Source organism: Bactrocera latifrons, unplaced genomic scaffold (assembly GCF_001853355.1).
Source record: "Bactrocera latifrons isolate USDA-ARS-PBARC rearing strain unplaced genomic scaffold, ASM185335v1 scaffold_5, whole genome shotgun sequence".
In the NCBI taxonomy this organism is placed as follows: domain Eukaryota; kingdom Metazoa; phylum Arthropoda; class Insecta; order Diptera; family Tephritidae; genus Bactrocera; species Bactrocera latifrons.
The window spans coordinates 296,944-318,967 of NW_017537156.1; the positions used below are offsets into that span (position 1 = coordinate 296,944).

Consider the following 22,024-nt stretch of genomic DNA (forward strand, 5'->3'; position numbering starts at 1 on the left):
TATTTTTATTTTTATTTGAATTTTTTTTTCTTTTATTTGCAAAAGTTTTTATACGCTTTTAAATTATTCGTTATTTTTTAATTTCCATTAATAATTTGTAATTTAAAATCGCCTCTTCACTGTAAACTTTCCATCTTAAAATACGTGCGCGACACTAAATGAACAGTTATTGCACGGCATTTAGTAACGAAATTACTCGGCAATTACAACAACATATGTTCCGTGTGCACTACAAATTTAAAATGCAAACTACACCAAAACACAACAAATTTTTCGCAAATTTTATAACAGTAATTAAAAGAGCGCGCTGCCTGCAAAAAATCGGTCGATCGGACTAAAAAATAAAATTGCATATTTTCGAATAAAAAATAAATGAAATGCAAAACATTTTTTGCATTTCTAATTTAATATATATTTTTTGTCGTTATTTTGAGTGAAAAGTGAAAGTCGCAAAACTGTTGAACAAAATATTTGACGGCTAAACAATACATTCAGCGGACAAATAGACATATCGCAAGCAAAAACTCTAAATACCGTACTGTGTGCATGAACTCTGTGTGTTGTTGTTTGACATGTTTTGTTTGCAACAACATATACGAGAAAAAAATAAAAAAATAAAATAAAATTTTCTATTTAATTTTACTTGCAACTGCAGGTGTACATTAAATTGCGGCCCGCATTCAAACGAATATTGAATATTGAGCAGCGAAAGGAGTTGATAATCAAATATTCAGTGCACAAAATTTACAACAATAATAACAAGAAATTACAACAAAAAAGGCGAATATGTTGCTGAAAATGTAAGTATGAATTGAAAATTTTAAAACTGTTATTGCATCACTGCAACTATAAATTACATAATCGTGCGAGAAGGATCTCATGAGGGTTATCGCTGGCGCATACCTATTTTTGCAAGGCTGGCCTCATGACCTTTAAAATAGTTCGATATTTTTTTGTGAGCTAACAAAATTCTTTACAACGAAAATTAAAATTTAAATAGAGATTTAAATGCAATAAGTGGGAACAAAAATTGAAAAAAAGAAAAGAATTATAATAACATCTTTAAGAAAAGTAAAATTAAATTTATTTAGAAAAATAAAAAAAAATTAAATTTTTGATTAAAAGAATATCTAAAAAAGTAAAATTTAATTTAAAAAAATTAAAATTTGGTTAAGAACAAATCTTTAAGAGAAGTAAAACTTAATTTAATTAAAAAAAATAAAAATTTTGTTAAAAAGAATTAATTTGAAAAAAAAACCTTTAAAAAAGTAAAATTTAATTTTCCTTGTTTATAAAATAGAATTTTTCGTTCCTAATGTGTATAAATATTAATGCATAAAATTGCTTCGAAACAAGTTCGGACTTCCTATTGAAATACATAAGTCAATTGAGACATAAAAAAAGCCTAATAGCTCACAGTTCGACACAGTTACGTTTATCAAAATACGAGTTTACCTTAATTTATTCTATCTTAAATATATAGAGTTAAGCTTAAGAAAGTGAAAACGATAACAGCATACGAGCACAGATTTAACTTCGAAGGTTCTGCAAAGTTTATGTGCAAAGGCAAAATATTACAAATGGGATACGGCTTATTCGACCATTTTTGAAGCAGCTTGTATAATGTCGACCCTCTTAAGAAACCCACAATAGTTTGTGTTAATGTAAATACTTCACTAATTATTATTACTTATTGAGTCTAATATTGCATGTCAACATTAATATCGGAAATTGGTATAGGAATGTATAGAGCGCCTGACTAGTCTATCAGATCTTAACTAAGTGCACATTTTCTGGAGGCCTGGCCACAAAGGTATAGCCGGTAATGAATTGACTGATGAACTCGGCCGAATTGCCGCTTCTGTGACAAGGAGCCTGAAACTCCAGAATATCTGCTAATTGACTGTACAGCAGTCTGTACATGGAGGATAAAGACCTTTGGATTCATGTTTCCAACTATAGATAGCACCTAGCAGTATATTGGAATTTATCATTATGTTAGGGTTAAGGAGTCGTTTTGACATTTGGAGAGAGCAAAATAGATCTAAGTCACGGTGCCAACCTCATTTATTTCTCTAATGTAATCTAAGTAAAATCATCTTTATGGTCTCAAATTTCATGGCGGACTAAGCACAATAACAGAAGCATCCTAAGGATAGCGTAATTTGTTCAAATTTTCTTCAAAACAACTGTGTTCGGGCGGTTATTGGAGAGATATGCAAGTATAATGTTATCAGCAAGAATTTAAAACATACTGTCTTTAATTTTTCCATCATTTTTTTAAGATTTAACGACATTCATTCAAAGCTTTATAGCACAAAAGTACTTGTGGTCGCTTTAAAGAAGTCTTCTAAATCATTTTTTGTACAGAAAAATCGCTACATGCATGACTACGGAATAGTCAGCATATGCGCTAATCGTCACCGTAAATGCAAAATGACATAAAATTACTTTTCATATGTAAGTTTGCAGGAGAAGGAAAAACGAATATTAGAAACCACTCACATTGAAACCAAATTTGAGTTTTGGTTAAAAAATTGTTATATATTGGTTATTATATCTGGCCGGGATCGATGTTCGATGTTCGATATTCGATTTTTTTTTTTTTTTTTTTTTTTGATGTTAGCATTTGAGGTGACGATATGTACCTAGCCACCAAATGAAATCAGCCACCTCTACAACATTACTCATCCAAAATCTGCCATTTTATGAGCTAACTCTGTTGAAAAGTCTAAGCGCAATCTATAATTTTTTACCACTGAGTCGGATTTAGTTATCCAATACATGTAAGAACTTATTAAGAATTTATTTTATGTATTAAATCGGAGCAAAATGCTAATACCTAAAGTCCAGTATGTAGTATAAGCATGCTAACTGAATAAAAAAAAGGCTAGCAAGCACAAGGTGTCGATGAAATCTCGTGTTAAACAAGAAAATTAAATTAAAATTAATATTTTAAGCACAAAGCAAGTCTTGCATATGAACTCAATATACCGTTATGTAGTAGCTGGTATGTAAATGCACGCATACCTTTCAAAGCAACTATTTTGTAGTCATCAAGAATGCATTTCATTTTTCCATCAAGTTTGCCTTCAATCGCTCAGTGCATTTCTTGTCGCTGACGCTGCGAAGAAACTCGTTTTGCAGCCAAACACACGAGCAACGGTACACGTACGTGCGAAGCACCCATATAAGCTTGAGTGTGCGCGTGTGGAAGGCAATGGTGTGCGCATTGAAGCGCGGGTGTGTGGCCCGGGTGGAAACTGCATGAATTATGGGCGCGTTCATTCCCACATAATTGTGAGTTTTCGCGTCGCTCACTCAGACATCACACCACTGAAGGTGCCTAACAATGACTGTTATGTGTTTATCTGTAAGCTTTTATATATGCATATAAGCATGTAAGAGAGTGTGTGTGTGTGCATGTCTGTCTGCTGAATCATAAATTACGACTGCATTGATTAATTTTGTGCAAATTACTTGTTTAACTGAGCATGAATGTTATATTAACCGTATGGTTTGCCAAAAGAAAACGGTAAACCTGCGTATGTACAGATTAAATCAACGAATTTCTAATGCTCATCAGGCAGCCAGCCGACTTATGTACAAAGATATGTGCGCTTATGCTGCCATCATGCTTATTGAGTAATAAACTGCACTGCCAAGCACCGACACACACATACAGCTACGATGGAAAACATACACATACATACAAGTAAATGTATAATTTATATAATCCGCTCACGCTCAGCTTCCCGCCAACTCGCCCACTTACATGTATTACAAATATAAATATTATATGCAATGAAACTTCCGAATTTTCAATTTGGGTTGAAGCGGAACTCTACCTACAACAACAACAGCAACTACATGTGGCAAAAGCATGTTATGAAAAACAATTTAGCAGCAAAAATAAACAAAGCACATCAAAGAGATTATGTGTGCAATTAAAAAATAAAGATAACAAAGAAAAAAAAACAGCAAAAATAACGAAAACAAGAAAAGCCGTGAATTTCGGTTACACCGAAGTTATAATAACCTTCACAGGTGCATTTTTTCTGGCAAAGGGTACAAAAAATTTTGTATCTTTTGTATGTTGATCAGTTGACTGGAAGTTATATGCTAAATGGTAATTTATTCTAAGGTTATCTACTTAAAAAAAACGTACAAGTTTATTTTGTACGCTTTCACTTTAATACCATGTTCAGACCGAAAATTTAAAAGATTAGATTGCAATTAAGCATTTCATAACCCAACAGTGTTCTTACTGCCGTGGGAAAGATTAAAAAACAGCTGTTTTTGGCATTCAAAAATTCACATCAATCAATATTTATGAAAATAAAACATTGTCATATAGTATTTTGTAATAAAAGCCGTATTCTTTGAAATATTTTCCACATTGTGGAAATAATGGACTCATTTTTTCATTTGCGAAGTCGATTTTCAGGTGAAATTAGATCCATTGCTGTAAAAAAAATTTGTTTGTTTATATGTTTTCCCTTTGTAGTGTCTAAATCAGCTGTTATAATGTAATAGATTTCCAATGCTGCCAAATAAAAGTCGGAGTCACACAGAGAGATTTAGCGTGGATCAGTTTCAAATCACTCCGATGAAGTGATTTTGAACTGTCATTTTTGAATGGCAAAATCTTGATAAATTTCTAAGATTAGTGGGATAAACCACTCAGCAGCCGAAATCGTGTGATTAAGTGTCGATCTGAACTTGGTATAAGATCTCAATATAAAATTCGTCAAGTCGCTCCATGCGTCAGTCCGAGTTGCTGCTAACGGCGCCGAAACGACTCTCCACGGTCTTTTTGTACACTCTCAGCTGCTATATTTGCTTCCCTTCTGATGGACGTGGTCTATTAATCGAATATTATCCAATAATGAATGCTGCGTCTCAAAATGGGTGATGGTGTTGCGTTTAGTATGCTAATTGGCCGACAATGTTGACCATGAGTTGAGTGAAGCGCGCGAAACATATTCTTTACAGAACGAGAATTTTCATAATAATGTTGAATGATTTTTAAACGTTGTTCAGACATAAGTATTTCATAATAAGTGTTAGACCATCCTGGATAAAAATAATTGGACAGCTCCAGATGACTCACGCGTGATCTGTCCAAAAAATGCTACTGAAGAGAGTCCCTCTACTTAAATGAGTCAATATAATGGTAGGATCAGCACTATTTCTTCGGAGATTGTAGCAATGCCGTTAGTGCTTAACATTTGCCGAATTTTTCGAAGATAACTTGTAAACTAAACAAATTTTCCCTGCTATATTGGTCCGATTTGCACAATTTCTTTGTTGATTGCATTATTGCCTTAAAATGAATGAAAATTTTTTCCATACATGCACTTGATTCCGATCGTTCAGTTTGCAAGGCAGTTATGTGCTTCAGTAGTCCGATATTGGCGGCTTCAAGAAATGAGCCGCTTTTTGCTTAGAAAAGGACGAGTGCACGATTCAGACCGAAGTTTTAAAAACTAAGGGATTAGTTTGCGTATACACAGACACATATACCCACATTTTTAAATACATGCTTTTAAGGGTCTCCGACGGTTCTCTTTATGTAAAACAAATTTCGTAGCAAACTAAATTTTCCCTGTTCAGGGTATAAAAGCAACGCTAATAATAAAAAAATAACAAAAATGTTGAAAAAAAAACAATTCAGCTAAAAAAATAGCCGTCAATTAACGAGCGCTAAAAGGAAAATGTTTATAATTACAAATATTTGTTGTGGCAGTGAGTGTGTTTTTTTTATTTTTTTTTTTTTGTATGTTTTGCTTTTAACCGCAATGTGCAGCTTATGAGCTCATACTCAAATATTATGACTGCACTTTGCAGTAGTTTACAAATCACCTTTTTTATTTGAGGGGTTTTCACACATTTTCATACTGCGGGAATTTTGTGGTAATAGTTTGATAGCTCGAAAGAAATAGCTTTATTCTGGCATGAAATTAAAAGTTTGCAATATAAAATCAATGTAACTGTATTTGCAGTTGTAAATGTGAAATTAAAATCGAATCGAATAAAAGCGATACAACCAATTTTCTGTATATACATATATACACAGAAGCTTGTGTATATTTGAGATTAAATATATTAGTTTAACTAAAATAACTTTTAAAATAATACAAATGTATTTGTTTTGGTAAACAGAAATGTTAAGTGGAAAATGTTTTTTTTTTTTTTTTTTTTTTTTTTTTTTATTTTTTTTTTTTTTTTTAAAAAAATTTTATTTATTTAAAAAATTTTTTTTTTTTTTTTTTTTGAAAGCTCACAAAGTAACTTATTTTTAAAAAAAAATGCATATGAGTAAATAAATTTGTTGTCTGCTTGTCATAAATAAATTCTTCTTCTTCTTAATTGGCGTAGACACCGCTTACGCGATTATAGCCGAGTTAACAACAGCGCGCCAGTCGTTTCTTCTTTTCGCTACGTGGCGCCAATTAGATATTCCAAGTGTAGCCAGGTCCTTCTCCACCTGGTCCTTCCAACGGAGTGGAGGTCTTCTTCTTCCTCTGCTTCCCCCGGCGGGTACAGCGCCGAATACTTTCAGAGCTGGAGGCTCTACTCTCATAATTTAATCAACGAAATCGCAGCTTTCATATGTGCGATCCAAGCGCTCATAATAGATATCTTTGGTCATGTCGCCCTTATCCTCCATCGATATGCTGCAGAAGCCCGCTTTGAAGCGGATTGTGGCTAGACGTTTGTCCAACGAGGTGAATGTCAAGACAGCGCGATAGAGTCTCTCTCACCATGAATCCCACACCGAATTTGCGCTCCTTTATTTGGCCATTGTAGTAAATGCCACAAGCCACATTGCACTTCTTGGACGTTGATGATGTCAACTGTTACTCTAACGAGGACATAAATCAGCTGGGCAGCGGCTCCTTCTTAATTAAAGAACCAGACATTAAAGGTGTATGCCCTTAAATCATAATGCTCAACACATTTGCAGTGGTTGTTATTAAAAGGGGGTCATGCGAGGCTTGTGTGATCTTTTCATTGTGGGTGTTTTTTTACTACTTGTGCTATATGTAAAAAAATCATTTCTGGACGCTCAAGGAACTTTTCCCACTTGCGTGAACTTCTATACACGGCTTCATCCTCGAAATATACTAAGGGTTTCAGGGGCCTTGAACATATACATGATTAAGTAGCGCTGAACATCTACACGTTCTTAGGTTAGGTTAGGTAAATCGGCTTATTTTTCATGAGACTTTATGTAATACTCTAAAATGGCAAATTAAATCCTTTTGCAAATTTAGGAGCTACAACATAAACCCTACCTTATGTGTAGGGAATAAAGGAAGGAGACTTTAAAAAGTCACAAAAAATTTTAAGTCAGTTTGATAAGCTCTTATCCAACTAGTTAACTGTTCACTATTCCAGCCAGAGTAAAGGCGAACCTATAAGTCTGTCTAAGGATTTGACTGCTAAATGTCATGGATTATGTCATATCCGATTATATGAAACTCTACAATTAGTCAAAACAATATGAAAATGTTGTCTGGCTTTGGGTACTATAATCTTAAATTAAAATTTTCTTTGGGAAATACATTTAGTATGTATCCTCAGGAATAGAATTATGCTATAAGATACATAAGGGACGCCTGCAGTTCAAGAAACAAAATCATGTCGACTTTTATGCGAACAAACTAATGTTATTGAAAATGTATATCTAAAATACGAAACACGATCGCAGGAAATTACTGTTTTAACCATTTGAGATGATTTAAAGCAGCCCAAAAAACAAGGTCAAAATATTGTCTCGAACGAACTTCACGACATTTCATTCAAACTTAGTCCATTGTGCTCAAATGAAACAGCAAGTTTCCCTAAAGACGAAGCGTTTTAATAGGCCTAAACGCATACAAACTCCTTAAATAATTCATTATTGGAATAATTTTGAAAAGCACTGTGCTAAACATCGAAGTAAAGTAAGACAAAAACAAAAAAAAAAAAAAATACTTACTTCTTCCAAAATGTTTTTTCTGCACGAACGCCTTGACTTATTAACCGCGCAAATTAAAGCATTTATTATTGCTACAATTGTAGCTCGGCACACGTTCAACGCTATTTTAAGCTGCCACAAATAAATCAAGGTGTTATTTGAGTTTGCCAAACTTAGCTCGCGCGCCTTTGTAGCTTCGACAATTGGCCAAAATTAAAATGCATTAAATAAAATTAATAAAAATAAAAAAAAAACAAAAAAAAAAACAAGAAAATGTTCGAAAAAATTTCGTGAGTCACTGACATGAATTTAATCATTTAATTTCTGAACACACATACCTATATGAGCACGCATGTATGCAGGCACGAGCAGTCGGAGCGGTCAAATGGAATAAGCGCAAAAACCTCGAAGGTTAAGTGGCCTCTTTTATTTAATTTGCTTTTTTCTTATTCATGATTCTCTTGTTTTTCCAATTATAAACTGAATCAGTTGCATGCTGCTTACAGCAACTCAAATTTACCCTTCAACTATGAATAAACCGCTTAACTATGCAGCGGCATAAACGCGCACACACACACTGCCACGTATTTTGCTTTGTGGCGAAACCCTTCTTCAGGCCAACACACACCTTTGCAGAAATGAAAATAAATATTAATAACAGGCAGCAACAGCAAACAGCGCGGAATGCAGCGCAAAAACGTGTCTGCGCACTTATGCAGCGATGGAAAATATTTAAATTCATATTTATACAACTTGTTTTGTTGTTGTTATATTACTTATAATTCACATTCACATCTTTTTGCTCGCCAACTAAACACAGCGGCGTGTGAGTGAGTGACTGTCAAACGCATCCACAAGGCGCAGCACACACATACCTATACATCCATACACATATACACACACATATATGTATATATACATACATTATCCATATGCAATACGAATGCCGACCGCTTTGTTCATTCCGCAATCACTTGCACTTTCAGTCTTTCCAACACCAACTACTACTGCAACAACAAAAACCTTAATAAACCAGAAATTACGTTAATTTGGGTTGTACCGCCACTACAATACCCTTCACAATGAACAAAGCAAAGAACTTAACCGTTCCAGCTTCTATGGCAGCTACTATGTGCTATAGTAATCCAATCTGAGTAATATCTTTGGAGAAGGCGACGGTTTCCATTTCCACGGAAATTTTCCCTTTTCTTGCTAGCTCATCAGCATTGCAGTTTACTGACACTCATATCGGTCTTATCACAAATACACTCAATGGTATTATTTGACCAGCCCAGAACGCACTGTTAATGAGTTCAAGGCTGGTAACGACGCTCTGCTGTCTGAGCGAGTGGGCACTTCTATGAAGCAGGCTGCACTCAGGAGCAGCAGATCTACCACTACCTCAATGGCGACGATTTCGGCTTGGAAGACACTGCAATAGTCAGGAAGTCAGAAGCTGGAATTGATAGAGAGCTCAACCCTCAATCAACATTCCCTCAAGCTGGCCCTCTCCTCCACCGGTTTTCTCCACCCATAACTCCCTCGTCGGTATATGGAGAGAGAAGGAGCCGCTAGAGCTCGGTTTGGCGACTCCATGTTCCAAGTGATCCGGTATGAAGTCAAAGTGTGTGAGAATATCCAAATGTTAAGATACCTCTTCTTTTAAGAACCCAGATTCTCTGAGTCTGATAGCAACTTTCGCAGTCATACTACGATGTTTACGGGAAATATAAGCAAGATGACGTTAAGTGCCATGGTCGGAGTGGACCTTAATGCAGCACACATGCTGATGAGCAACGCACATTGAACGTTCTCGAGTTATTTAGCAAGTGTGGTCTTTTCTAGAGCCCTCCACCACATAAAGACTCCATAGAAAATAATGGGCTTTACTACCGTTGTCGTGAAGCCAGAGGATAATTTTCGGTGACAGTCCCCACCTTTTGCCAAAAGAGTTATTTAAGATGTTTCGCCAAATAAAACGTTTTCCATATATTAAGTTTGTATGGCAACTTCTTGTGTAGAAAAGGGCGTGTGCGAAATTTCAGCTCGATATCTCAAAAAGCGAGCGCCTAGTTTGCGTGTATATCATGTCAGGTGGTCACGCTGATAACTTATGTACATATATCTACTTGTATACTATACATTTTATAGGATCTGCGACGTTTTCCTCCGGCTGCTGCAAATGTCGTGACAAATTCAATATAACCTTTTCAGGGTATAAAAACACCACGCTCGCTGGTTATATTTACTTTTTGCTGCAAAACGCTCGCGGCGACTGCTCAACATGTTGTATGTTGTTGTAGGTCTGCAAGTTGTTTTTGCACTCTATATTTGCTATTTTTTCTCCCGACCACGAGTTGCCTCAGAAAGTTGAAGTTGTCTACCTTTGCAGTGTTTTTTCCACCGCAGCAATAGTATTAATACACAGCTGCAATAAAAAAATTACGTCCATATAAAGCAAAACAACAAAAATAATAGCAAAATGTACGACAAAATATTTATTGTACAGGGAAAAGACTGCACGAATGACAAACAGAAATAAAAGGCCATAAATATCAATACGATTGCGATTACGTTCGCGCCGCACACACACACACAAGCACACCGCCTGCGACTGAGTAATAATTCTGCCGGGGCTAAGGCACTCAGCATTCACCACTCGGCGCACAACTTGCGTTTTCCAATCCAATCGCTTGTCACCTGCCTACCCCTCATGTCACTCGCGTGCTGCGTTACGGCTACGCTCCATTGCGTCGCGCAGCACTGCACTGCCCCATTTTCCTGCCGATATTCCATAATATCGAGTAATAACCAGTAACCAGTGTGCGATAACAACCATAACCGGAGTAAAGCGTTTGCCTGCTTCTTGCCTTTGGCTTTCGGCGCTGCCGCGGCCGCGCTCACTCTTTTGTTGTGACCACCAGCGCGCCGCTGTTGAACTCGTAAAAACAACTGCACATTGAAATGGGTTAATTTCGTGAGACTCTTTTGCTCCTTTTATTATTATATGTACATAACAGTTTGTATGAGTAACTATACCAGTTATTGTTGTTGTTGTTTTTTTCTCTTAGCGAAAGGGTGCACTGCTGCTTTGCCACGCAGTGTGTTACCCAGCAAACATTTAATCGGTCAGTTTGTAGGGCAGCTATACGCCATTGTGGTTCCTTATCGACGATTTCGACAAAATTGCATGTCCCTAGAGGGAGAAGGATGTGAGCAAAGTTTTAGATTAAATATAGACAAACAGACGAGCAGACATTGCTACATCAACTCAGCCCGTTACGATTATCTTTTATGAATATATTATGTAGGGCATCCGGCCTTTTTTTTTTGACATAAACATATATCAAGTGGATACTGTTAACAAAGCTGCCACTTTTCAAGCAATACCAGCAGTCGTGTACGGTAGTCTCATATGTTATGTACGTCCTTGATTTTTTAACTTTAGGATCATTTGGGCTTAATCCTACAACCATTTGTAGTTCCTCTTATTTTTTATTGGCCTAGACACCGCTAACGAGGTTATGGCTGACTTTGCAACAGCTTGCCACTCGTTGTTCCCTTTTGCTGTTTGGCGCCAATTGGAGATTTCAAGTGTAGCCAGATCCTTCTCCACCTGCACTCTCTTACGGAACGGAGGTCTTCCTCTTCTTCTGCTTTCCCCCGACGGCTGTTCGAATACTCTCAGAGCTGAAATGTTTTCATCCTCTCGGACGACATGACCATAGCCACTGCCTCTTAATTCTCTAAGCTATATCAATGTCGTTGCATGTTTCGTACAACTCATCGTTCCATTGACTGCGGTATTCACCGTTGCCTATACGCAAAGGACCATAAATCTTCCGCAGAACCTTTCTTTCGAAAACTCGTAATGACGACTCAGCAGCAATGTTATCATCCTCCACGTATCTGCACCATCTAGCAAGATAGAGGTGATGATGAGTTGAAGAGTTTGGTCTTTGTTCGTCGAGAGAGTACTTTACTTCTCCATTGCCTGCTCGGTCCGAAGAGCACCTGTTGGCAAGAGTTATGCTGCGTTGGACTTCGAGGCTGACGTTGTTGTTAGTGTTAATACTGATTCCAATATAGATGAAATCATTTACGACTTCGAATACAGTGGCGTCTAATTCGAGTCGTGAGTGTTACGAATATTTATTTGATGGAAGATATTCGTCTTACCCTTCTTCACTATCAGACCTATTTGCTTTGCTTTCTTATCCACTTCACTGTCAAGAAGCTAATTGAAGAAACGTTGAGTAATTTTATCCAATATTTGACGCGACTCGAAAGTTTATATCGGATAATAATGGCTATTTATTTGACGTAATGAGTTGGTTTCAGTTGCGGGTTTGATTCCCCACTTGCTCATAGGTGATATCCGCCTTGTCCCTCCTTAGATGCTTGACTTCTGATCATGCAACATAGTTCTATTGTTTTCGGTGGGTTTGGATCGACGTTAAGTCTTAACGCTCACCTTTGAAAATTTAAGATATGTGACGTTTTTCTACGATCTCATTTTCAACTATTATCAGCAGTTATCAAAATATTTCTTCCACACAATAGGTGAACTCTTTATGTTCCAAGTATTGGTTCCAATTCCCCAGCGGAGCCTTAATTAAGCTTTATGTATATTTTATACCCAAAAGGCTGACTGCATCCCAACTGCTGCTGTTACATTGGTATACACCTACAAACTACAGCTATTGCTGCCACATTTCAAGTATCTGCGTGGTAGCAACAGCGGCAACGGCGGTAAAATTGTTGACAACTAAATGAACGACTAACCGGTTTACCAGTTTACCACACTTGGCTGCCGTGGTGGCAACAAAGATGCGGGCGTGTGTGTCAAAATATTCATAAGTCTGTGTATGTGTAAGTACACTGCAATATGGAAAATAGATTGCTATTGCCTGTTGTTGCCGTCTTTGGTCGCATAATGAGAAATAGAGTATTTGAAACAAGTTCCCGGTCTGTTTTACTCACTTCACTTTTCAGCGCACTTTCGCTGCGATTTTGCGCGCTCAATAAAGCTTTACCTACGAACTGGTCCATGCACACACGGCCATACATTACGTACGATTTACATCTCTACAGCGTACATACTCATACATACATAGGCGTATTGCTGGCTGAAAAATAAGTAAATTGTGCTGACTTGGCCCGAACCGCTTAAGCATCTTGGCAGTTTGCCTTGAGCTTTGCTTTGTTGCCATCTATATACATCAACGGCATACCTTTGGTATTTCAATCAGCAACAACATAAAAATAAAAAAGAAAAAAAAAAACAAGAAAAAACAGACTTCAACGGTTGCACTGAAACTATAATACCCTTCACAGATACAAGAGATTTCTTACAAGATATTTGAGTTTGATTGATCAGCTGATATGACAGCTATATGTTATAGTGGTCCAATATATTTTTCTTGAGGATCGATATCTCAAAAGCTGAATAAACAAACGGACGAACAGACAGAAAGACTAATAAGGTTAAACTGATCATTAATAGAGTACACATATATATATTTCATAGGGTCCCCGCTGTTTACTGCTGGTTGGTACAAACTTCGTGACAAACTTAATGTACCCTGTTGAGGGTATAAAAACCAGCATACAAAAAATGCATGCAAAAGGCAACATATGTCTACATGCAGACTCGCACACACACACATATGTCTTTATTTATTTCTTGAGATTTGCGGCGTATTCGCTGGCATATCACATCAGCCAAGAGTTCGACCTCAGCGATTCGCATCGGTTCGCCTTATTGGCGCATTGTTCGATGTGCCTGATTATCTCTGGTGTGTCTGTCCGCTATATCGCCTGTTATATTCACTGTTATTTGGGCTTGGCAAAGCATCTGCCGCACATTACACTAAACGGTGCCTGTGCAGAAATCACCTTTTATACGCCCAAGTATATTCATATGCTTGTGAATGTGTAGTGCGCATGTAATGTGGCTAGGTAACTGTATCGCGACACATTTGCGCATGCGCGTCGCACCGTTGCAGCCACGCCACATACCGGTAGGTGGCCACTGCAGCGCTGTGACAGAGCAAGTCGATTGTGATTTATTCGCGCACGTACATACATACATATTTACATCTCCAATATATTATTATAAATCGAAATTATCAACCAGGTAGGACGTACACATATTCCATCAGAAGCGATCATATACTATATGTATTTCTAAATGATACGGTCCATTGCATTCGGCGGTAACTAATCTAGATTAATCTGTTAAGTTAAGTTAGTTAAGTTAAGCTAAGTTACGTTGAGTTGAGTTAAGTTTAGTTAAGTTTAGTTAAGTTAAGTTAAGTTAAGTTACGCTTAGTTGAGTTGAGTTGAGTTGAGTTTAGTTAAGTTAAGTTAAGTTAAGTTAAGCTAAGTTACGTTAAGTTTAGTTAAGTTAAGTTTAGTTTAGTAAAATTAAGTTAAGTTGAGTTAAGTTGAATTAAATTAAGTTAAGTTAAGTTAAGATATATAACATCTCAATGTATAGTTTGATTCCATTTCTTTTAACGACGTTACGTCTTCCTAAGTGACGTTTGCCGAATCCACAAAGAACGAATCGCTAATCGAAAACAACAATTTAAGTTAAGTTCTCTTCAGTTGGTATTTCAATACAGAGGATATATCGTTCATTTTCCGTAGTAAACGAAGAAAGGTTCTTGAGTATTCAAAAAAATTTTCTCTTTCAAACACCTTAAGATCTATGGGATCATATAGTTAGACGAATATAAAATAAGATACTCACAAAGTAACTATTTTCTAATTTTTATATTATTCCAAGCATACGATTTTTTAATCACTGAAGAACTTAGTTGGGACTTTAGAGAGAGAGACTTTGCCAATCTTATTTTAAACAACTCTATTCCAATTAAATTACTTCTTTAAGTGAAGCTAATTAACTGCTATAAGCATATAATGTCTTTGACAAAGCCAAGTTATGTCAACATCCACCTTAATCGAAGGACTCTTTATAAAAATTTTCTTGCTCAAGTAGAATCTGATTAGGGCGAATGTGAATACAGCTTCCTAAATATATAAACATATTTTGAATCTCAGATATCTTTGACTTCCACCCCTAAAAGTAGTGTTGACCTATCAAGAGCTCAGTATTTTCTTCTTTCCTGTTTTGCTTATAAAAATTGGAATTTGGGCTTATAAATCTGGTCTGTAAAATAGTTTCAGATTCTTTGTTTAATATCTGCGTTTATATATCAGTCCGGCAGGAGGCTTCGCATGACTTAAATTTTAGCAAAGCTATATCGAATCTAGAAGCCTGCACAATATATGTAAGTTATAATAAAAACAAACCTTATAAATGATTATTGATTTAGTCTATAGGTTGACAGTTTTTCTTCTTAATTCATGACATAGAACGCCATTTCCACTTCTCATACCTGGCTACAGCATCAAGAGACTCCCTAAACTTTGAACCCCGCTTAGCTCCCTGCGTGATAATCTCTAGATAGAGAAACCACAAAGAGATTGATTATCAGTAAATCAACTTTTTGTTTTTTGGGTTTTGAGCTGAAGCGTTCGACTTTTCATTGAAGGCGCGCTCATCAATCAACAATGCATCTGAATCACAAGTATTGCTGGAAACTGAAAAATCTTCAGAGTACCATTTTTTCGCATGTTTTTTGTCAAGAGTTCAATCGAAATGAAATATCTTATGAGCCATAAAGAATGAAATCAATAAAGGAAGAAAAAAACATATATTTAATTGTGAACTTGTAAAAAAGGATCCATTTAGCCATTATCCCACGAAATTATTAACGACACTTATTTTCCTACTGGGTTATTATTGTACACCTTCACTTTCTGTTGCTAATAACTCGTATTCTCTTATGCAAAGCTATAATGAAATAGCAACCAGTCATGCGACAGACGACTTACGGCATTCTTTAGTCGCATTAACCAATAATAATTACAGTTTGATGTACAAGCCTGCATACATACTGACATACATAAAAAGATACAAGTATTATTATGTGGCTAACCGGTTTACCCATTTGCCCCATCATTTATTGGCACTTATTTTACCATCACCAGCGTGTTCGCCATTACTTCGACTAATTTATTCGTCCTTCTACGCGATTATGCAAATTTGTACACTTTGTATGCCGTCTGGCCAAGTGAAATATTTAATTACACCCATTTCCTTTGTCCTTGCAGTCAATTAATATGCTGTCTGGCGCTGCTGGCCAAGGCGCAGAACTCCATCGAACAGCTGCCGGGCGAAATACAATTCGAAACTTCACATAAGCGACCGGACGAAAATGACTTCCAGACATCACATAAAATACCAAGACATTCCTTCTTGCCAGAAACAGATTTGGACTTACTGCAGGGCACCATGAATTTATTGCCGACCAAAGAACGCCCCGAACTGAATCCCGTTTTGAGTGCGCTCATCAATGAGGATGTAATGAAGAGCATCGAGGCAAAACGTGCCATTGAGAAGGAGGAGTTGGAACAGATTAAAGCCGAAATCGATGCGGAACGCAAGCAAAAGGAAGAAGAGGAAAGTATAATAGCCGATACTAGAAATGCGGTATTGACTACAGCGGCGCCGATAAGTAAGGTCGAACTCGATGATTCCAATATCGGTCTTCTCGACCACGATTTTAACTTTGTAGCTGCCGGTACGGATAATAAGAAGTCACGAATTGAAATCAAAAAGGGACCAAATGGCCAAGACTATGAATACGAATATGTCTACTATTATGAAGATGAGGATGATGCCAAGCCATCGGAAGCGCCAGCTAAGGCCGACTCAAGTGAACGCGGCAAATCACGTTACAGCAACATTGAACGCACCACAGCGGCGCCAGCTAGTAACAGTCTGGTCAGCAACAAGGCCAAGGGACGTTCATCTAGCTTAAGCGACAGCAATGCTGATGATGTCGAAGCCGAACGTCTGCCGGCCAATACACGTTTTCCCAGCCGTGGCAAGAATTTGGATGCACAGCCAACGCCCGCTATAGATTCGCTTGAAAACGCCGCCGAGAAGAAGAAGATCAGCGTTAAACGACCCAGCTTGGAACTGGTTGATAGCGCAACCTTCAACACGGACGAAAAACAGGTGAAGGGCATTCGTAATAGCGATACTGAAACGAAATCGGCAATCGCCATTGAACAAGAACAAGCAGCTGCAGCGGCGGCGGCTGAAAAGAAAGAGACCGAGGAGAAGAAACGCCGTCAGCCAACCATTGGCAGTGATGAAGAGAATGTGACCATTAAAGATGCAGCAGATGAGGAAGTGGAACAGACCACCTTGCCGATGGAGAAGGCCGCATTAGACTTATATGCGATTTTACAAAATGAGAACTTCAACATGGATATGACTACCGATGCTGATACCGAGGTGACCACTGTGCTGCCAGATACCACAAATCCCGATGACGAAGGTTTGACCACAATTGTGGATGAGGCGCCCAGCTCAACCACGTCTACTACCACAACAACTACCACAGAGGCAACTACAACGACAACAACGACTACAACAACCACAGCAGCGCCTTCATTGTTTGGGGGTAAGCGTCCCGGCTTGAACTCAGCTCGTCCTAATCGTTTCAAGCTGAACAAGGGTGGCAAGAACGAAGCAAGCACAACAACGACAACAGAAGCGCCAGCGCCGGAGGCACCGAAAACGGGCAAGAGTAAGTATTGCACCTTCAATGGAGTTCAAAAATGGTTTTCACATAAATAAACTCTTTTGTTATTATAGATCGTTTCTCACGTCCATCGATTGGCGGTCGCGCACGTCCAGGAGCACGCACCACTACCGCAGCACCGGCGCCAGTAGCCGAAGAGGAGGAAGAAGTTGCCGCACCCAAGGAAGTGAAGCCAGTAAGCTCTGGTTTTGGACGTGGCCGTCGTAAGTTCATACATAGTTGTTGTCTATTAACCGAAGTTACTATTAACTCACCATATGTATATTTCCAATGCAGCACGCAATCGTTTCAATCTACGCAGCACAACAACCACCGAGAAACCAGCTGGCGCTGACGCTGAGGAGGCAAACGAGGAAGCATCTGTATCCAGCACGACAGCACGCACGCTGCGCGGTGGACGTCCACAATTAAGCCTGCGTGGTCGCAGCCGCACCACCACAGCCAAACCTGCCGCCGAAGAGGAGCACAAAGATGAGGAGACAGCCGCCAGCGCCGCCGAAGAGAAACCAGCTCCAGCACCAGCGAAACCTGCCTCACGTTTTGCACGACCAGGTGGCAATCGTTTGTTGCCACGCGGCAAGCTAGCACGCACCACTGAAGCACCAGCAGCTGATGACTCAGCCGCGGATAGTAGTCATCACAATGACGTCAAGAACGACGAAAATGGCGAGGAGGGCGCTGAAAAGGCGGCCGAGGCGGAAGCAAAGCCCGCAGCACAACATGGACTGAATCGTCTGAAGACGCGTCCACAATTGCATAAGACTGAGAACGCCAAACCAAAGGCGGCACCAGCGCCAGTGGCGCCACGCAAAGTCAATCCACTGTTGGCCAAGCGTCGTCTACAGCTCGGACACTCCACCACGGGTGAGCCTTGGATTTGTTGAGTTTGTTATAGATTTCGAAGAGATTTGCGTACAAATTAGAGTTTGTGGTCACAAAGTTCAGACCTCTAATAGGTATTTTAAACAACTAAAGTTAGTATGGCATACTTTATTGAAACGTGATATTTTACTTTCTAATGATAAGAATTGGCAAATCGGGTTATAACCTATAAACCTCTAAGTAACATAGCCAGGTACACAAAATTCTCTCTGGTCTCACAAGTGGACCAGTGGATAGCTTTGAAAATGGGAGTTTCCCATCCTCCTTTGCATGAAATTTCATATCATTCCTCACCACCGAAGCGAAAAAAAATATTTAGTTATGTTCGAATAACATTATTGTATGAATAGTTTGAAAATGGCTTAAATCTGAACACAACCAGAGCTTCCCAGATACTGCCTTTTTTGGAATCCTATCTCTTCCTGGACTTTATAGCAAATAACTTAAATATCAGCAAAATTATTGAAACAGAACAAGCCCCAAACTACGACCACGGTCTTCAAAATTGATTGAAAACGGCTCTCGACTTCGTATATTGTGGGGTATACTATATATTGTGCTGACAATAAATGAGTTGGGTCCATTCTCTTATCTATCTGTTATGCCTTCGATTGTCTTTATACCATACCTAACAAATTTTTAAACTCATTTTTACTTTAATACACATTGTATTGACCAATTTAATATCCTTTTCCTCACCTCCCACCCAACGCAGAAGCGCCCGCTGAAGAGGACAACGCCACCGCTGCCGAAGAATCGAAAACGGAAGAGGAAAGTGCACCAGCAGCCGCTTCCGCCGATGCGCCTGCCGCCGAAAATGCTGACAGCGCTAAGGATGAAGCTGCCGATGAAGCCGAAACGACAACAAAACAACAAGCACGCGGCTTGGGACTACTAACACAAAGAAGGCGTCTGCCGCTGCGCAAACCCGGCACCATACTGTAAAAGCTGTGAGCGTCCGTATGTGATGAAATAAATCCCGATGTGTGTGAGCGACAACCATACGAAAGAGCATTGATAACGGAGTATAGGAAACAAAAGCGGGACACAACTGTTAACCTCACTGCAATTAGATGCTCCACGCTTGGATTGATTTAAGACAAAAACAAAAATTACAAAAAAAAAAAAAAATTAAAACAAGAAAAATGAAGATAAGAAAAATCATGGGAAAAGATTTTAATTTGTATGATTTAATACTCTAACTATTTGTTTGTTGTAGTTTGACTTAAAGACAAAAGCAAGAATACTCGTTAGAAAACCTATTTGGCTTTATTTCGGCCACAGTCGATTTTTATTAATTATTTTAATATTATATATACATACATATAAATATACTCTTTTTTGTTTTGTAAATGCCCACTCGCTTCGCGGCTTCAGCCGAAAGCGAGCTGTAAGCCCCCTTTTTAGTACTCCACTGCCAGTGTTGAGTGTAGTATCTACATATGTACGCGTAGTTTAAGTGTGTGCCTTTTATTGTATAATTTTGTAAGCATTTATAATTACATACATATAAACAAACAAACATACATACATACATGACGAAATGTATACACAAAACGAAGGCGAAGAAAATTTTCAAATTAAATGAAATTTCGATTATTTTTATTATTACTTTTGAGTAAAGTTATGATTTTTATATTACACATAACACACATAACACACATAAACGCCAAACACACACACACACACATATATACACACTTACATAATCACACACGCCAATACAAGTAATGCAAGTAATGTAGTTATGTACTATTTTAATGTACTGTACAAGTACTATTTGCCCAATAATGTGTGAAGTTAAATTGAAAATTTGTAAGAGAGAAAGACAAATAAAAGAAAATTTATCTTAAAATATAAATACTGCACGAGCTATGAACTTTTGCGCGAAGACAAAGCCTACATTCAGGCGTCAGGCGGCACTGCATTGCTGCATGCTGGTGCTTCGCAGTTATCTCACGGTCATAACACACACAGGCAAATGGCTCACAAAACACTTTAAATAGCACGAATGTGCATGTGTGCGTGTGAGTGAGTGCATGTGTGCAAAGCTCATTGAGGCTAGCTCATAAACTGTGTTTACAGCTTCGTTATTCCACTCGTAAAAATCATGAGCTAATAACAGTTTTTTATAACATGAGTGTGTGTGTATGTATGTGTGCTCATAGGCATATAAACATATGTGTACATATGCATGCCTGGATGTGTGTGTGTCTCTTGGTTATTCTGCTGCGGTTGTTATGGTTAGTTTGTTGTTGTCGTTGTAGGCTGGCAACTTGGCTGGTGTGTCGTTTGTTTTGTCTTTTGTCTTCACCTCGTTACGTTTCGTTTGGTTTCGTCTTTTAATGGTCTAGTGCCAAGGAAATGTCACAAAATTACCTGAATGCCTGCGGTAATGTGAATAGAATCACATTTCCAAGTCGCTGCATTCGAACTTTGACTTACTTGCGGCCTGCGGCGTGGCGTACTGAAGCATGCAAGGGTAAATGCCCACACACTGTACAAACATATGAACAGCAAGATATAAAAATGTTCTTGGAATTTTTTGCAATTTTTGGTTATGTTATTTGAAATTTCTTTGTGATTGGCCAACAAAGGCAAGTTGGAAGTTATGCTGTTTGCCAATATTTTTTTATTGTTTTGCTCTCGTTATCGTCAATTGGTTTAAAATATATCTTGGAAGTTCAAAAACAAAATTCGTAATTAATAACTAAAAAGCAACAAGTAAGGAGGATCTACGTCAGGTATAACCGAACAGCTCTTACTTTTGAACTTGCAAGGATTACATTCAGGTACTTAAGGCTTGTTGGTTTTATGGAGTCTGCGCGAGTTTTCACCCGATTTTATTTGACTCAATTCAACCCATTTCGATATCAATAATGGATAATTTATCACTTTCTAACTATAAAAAACTGTATTTTATTTTCAAAATTGATAACATTTGTTTATCGATAACAATAAACGATAATTTGAAGTCTTTAACTTTAAAATTTTTTTTAAATTATTTACTTTTAAAAAACAATTTTATCGATATTTTTCCATTATTTTCCTGTCGATACAAATACCCTTTGTTGTTAAATTTAATTTTATCAGAAATATTCCACAAAAAAATTAATAAAATGGATTAACTATGACTTGGTAAAAGAAAATATTATCTTTCAGTGCACCATTCCATTCCACAGCCAAAGTGTCTCATTAAAAGCATTGGTTATTTTCGAATGAGAAATGTATTTTTGCAAAAAAGTCCATTTTATAATTAAAACTGTTTGTAATTTTGCTATTTTACCGAAAACAATTTTTGTTGCATTAAAATTATTTGGATTTTTGCTAATTTATCTATAACACTGATATTTTTTTGAATGTTTATCGATAATTCTATAATTATTTGGATTTTTGACAATTTATCGATGACATTAAAATTATTAAATTTTTTCCAAATTTATCGATAACATTAAAATTGTTTGGATTCTTGCCAATTCATCGATAACAC

At 37.5% G+C, this 22,024-nt stretch overlaps 1 protein-coding gene across 3 annotated transcripts in view; it reads left to right on the forward strand.

Moving 5' to 3' along the window:
• Positions 1-20,395, forward strand: part of LOC108973749 (mucin-19) — a 22,562-nt gene extending 2,167 nt beyond the window's left edge. For all 3 annotated transcript variants that reach the window (XM_018941217.1, XM_018941216.1, XM_018941218.1), the window contains exons 2-6: positions 656-800; positions 16,151-17,637; positions 17,706-17,855; positions 17,929-18,516; positions 19,250-20,395. In XM_018941217.1, coding sequence (XP_018796762.1) covers positions 787-800; positions 16,151-17,637; positions 17,706-17,855; positions 17,929-18,516; positions 19,250-19,479 — 2,469 coding nt within the window. In that variant the 5' untranslated portion in view covers positions 656-786 and the 3' untranslated portion in view covers positions 19,480-20,395. The remainder of the gene's footprint in view (positions 1-655; positions 801-16,150; positions 17,638-17,705; positions 17,856-17,928; positions 18,517-19,249) is intronic.
• Positions 20,396-22,024: the final 1,629 nt, after the last annotated feature.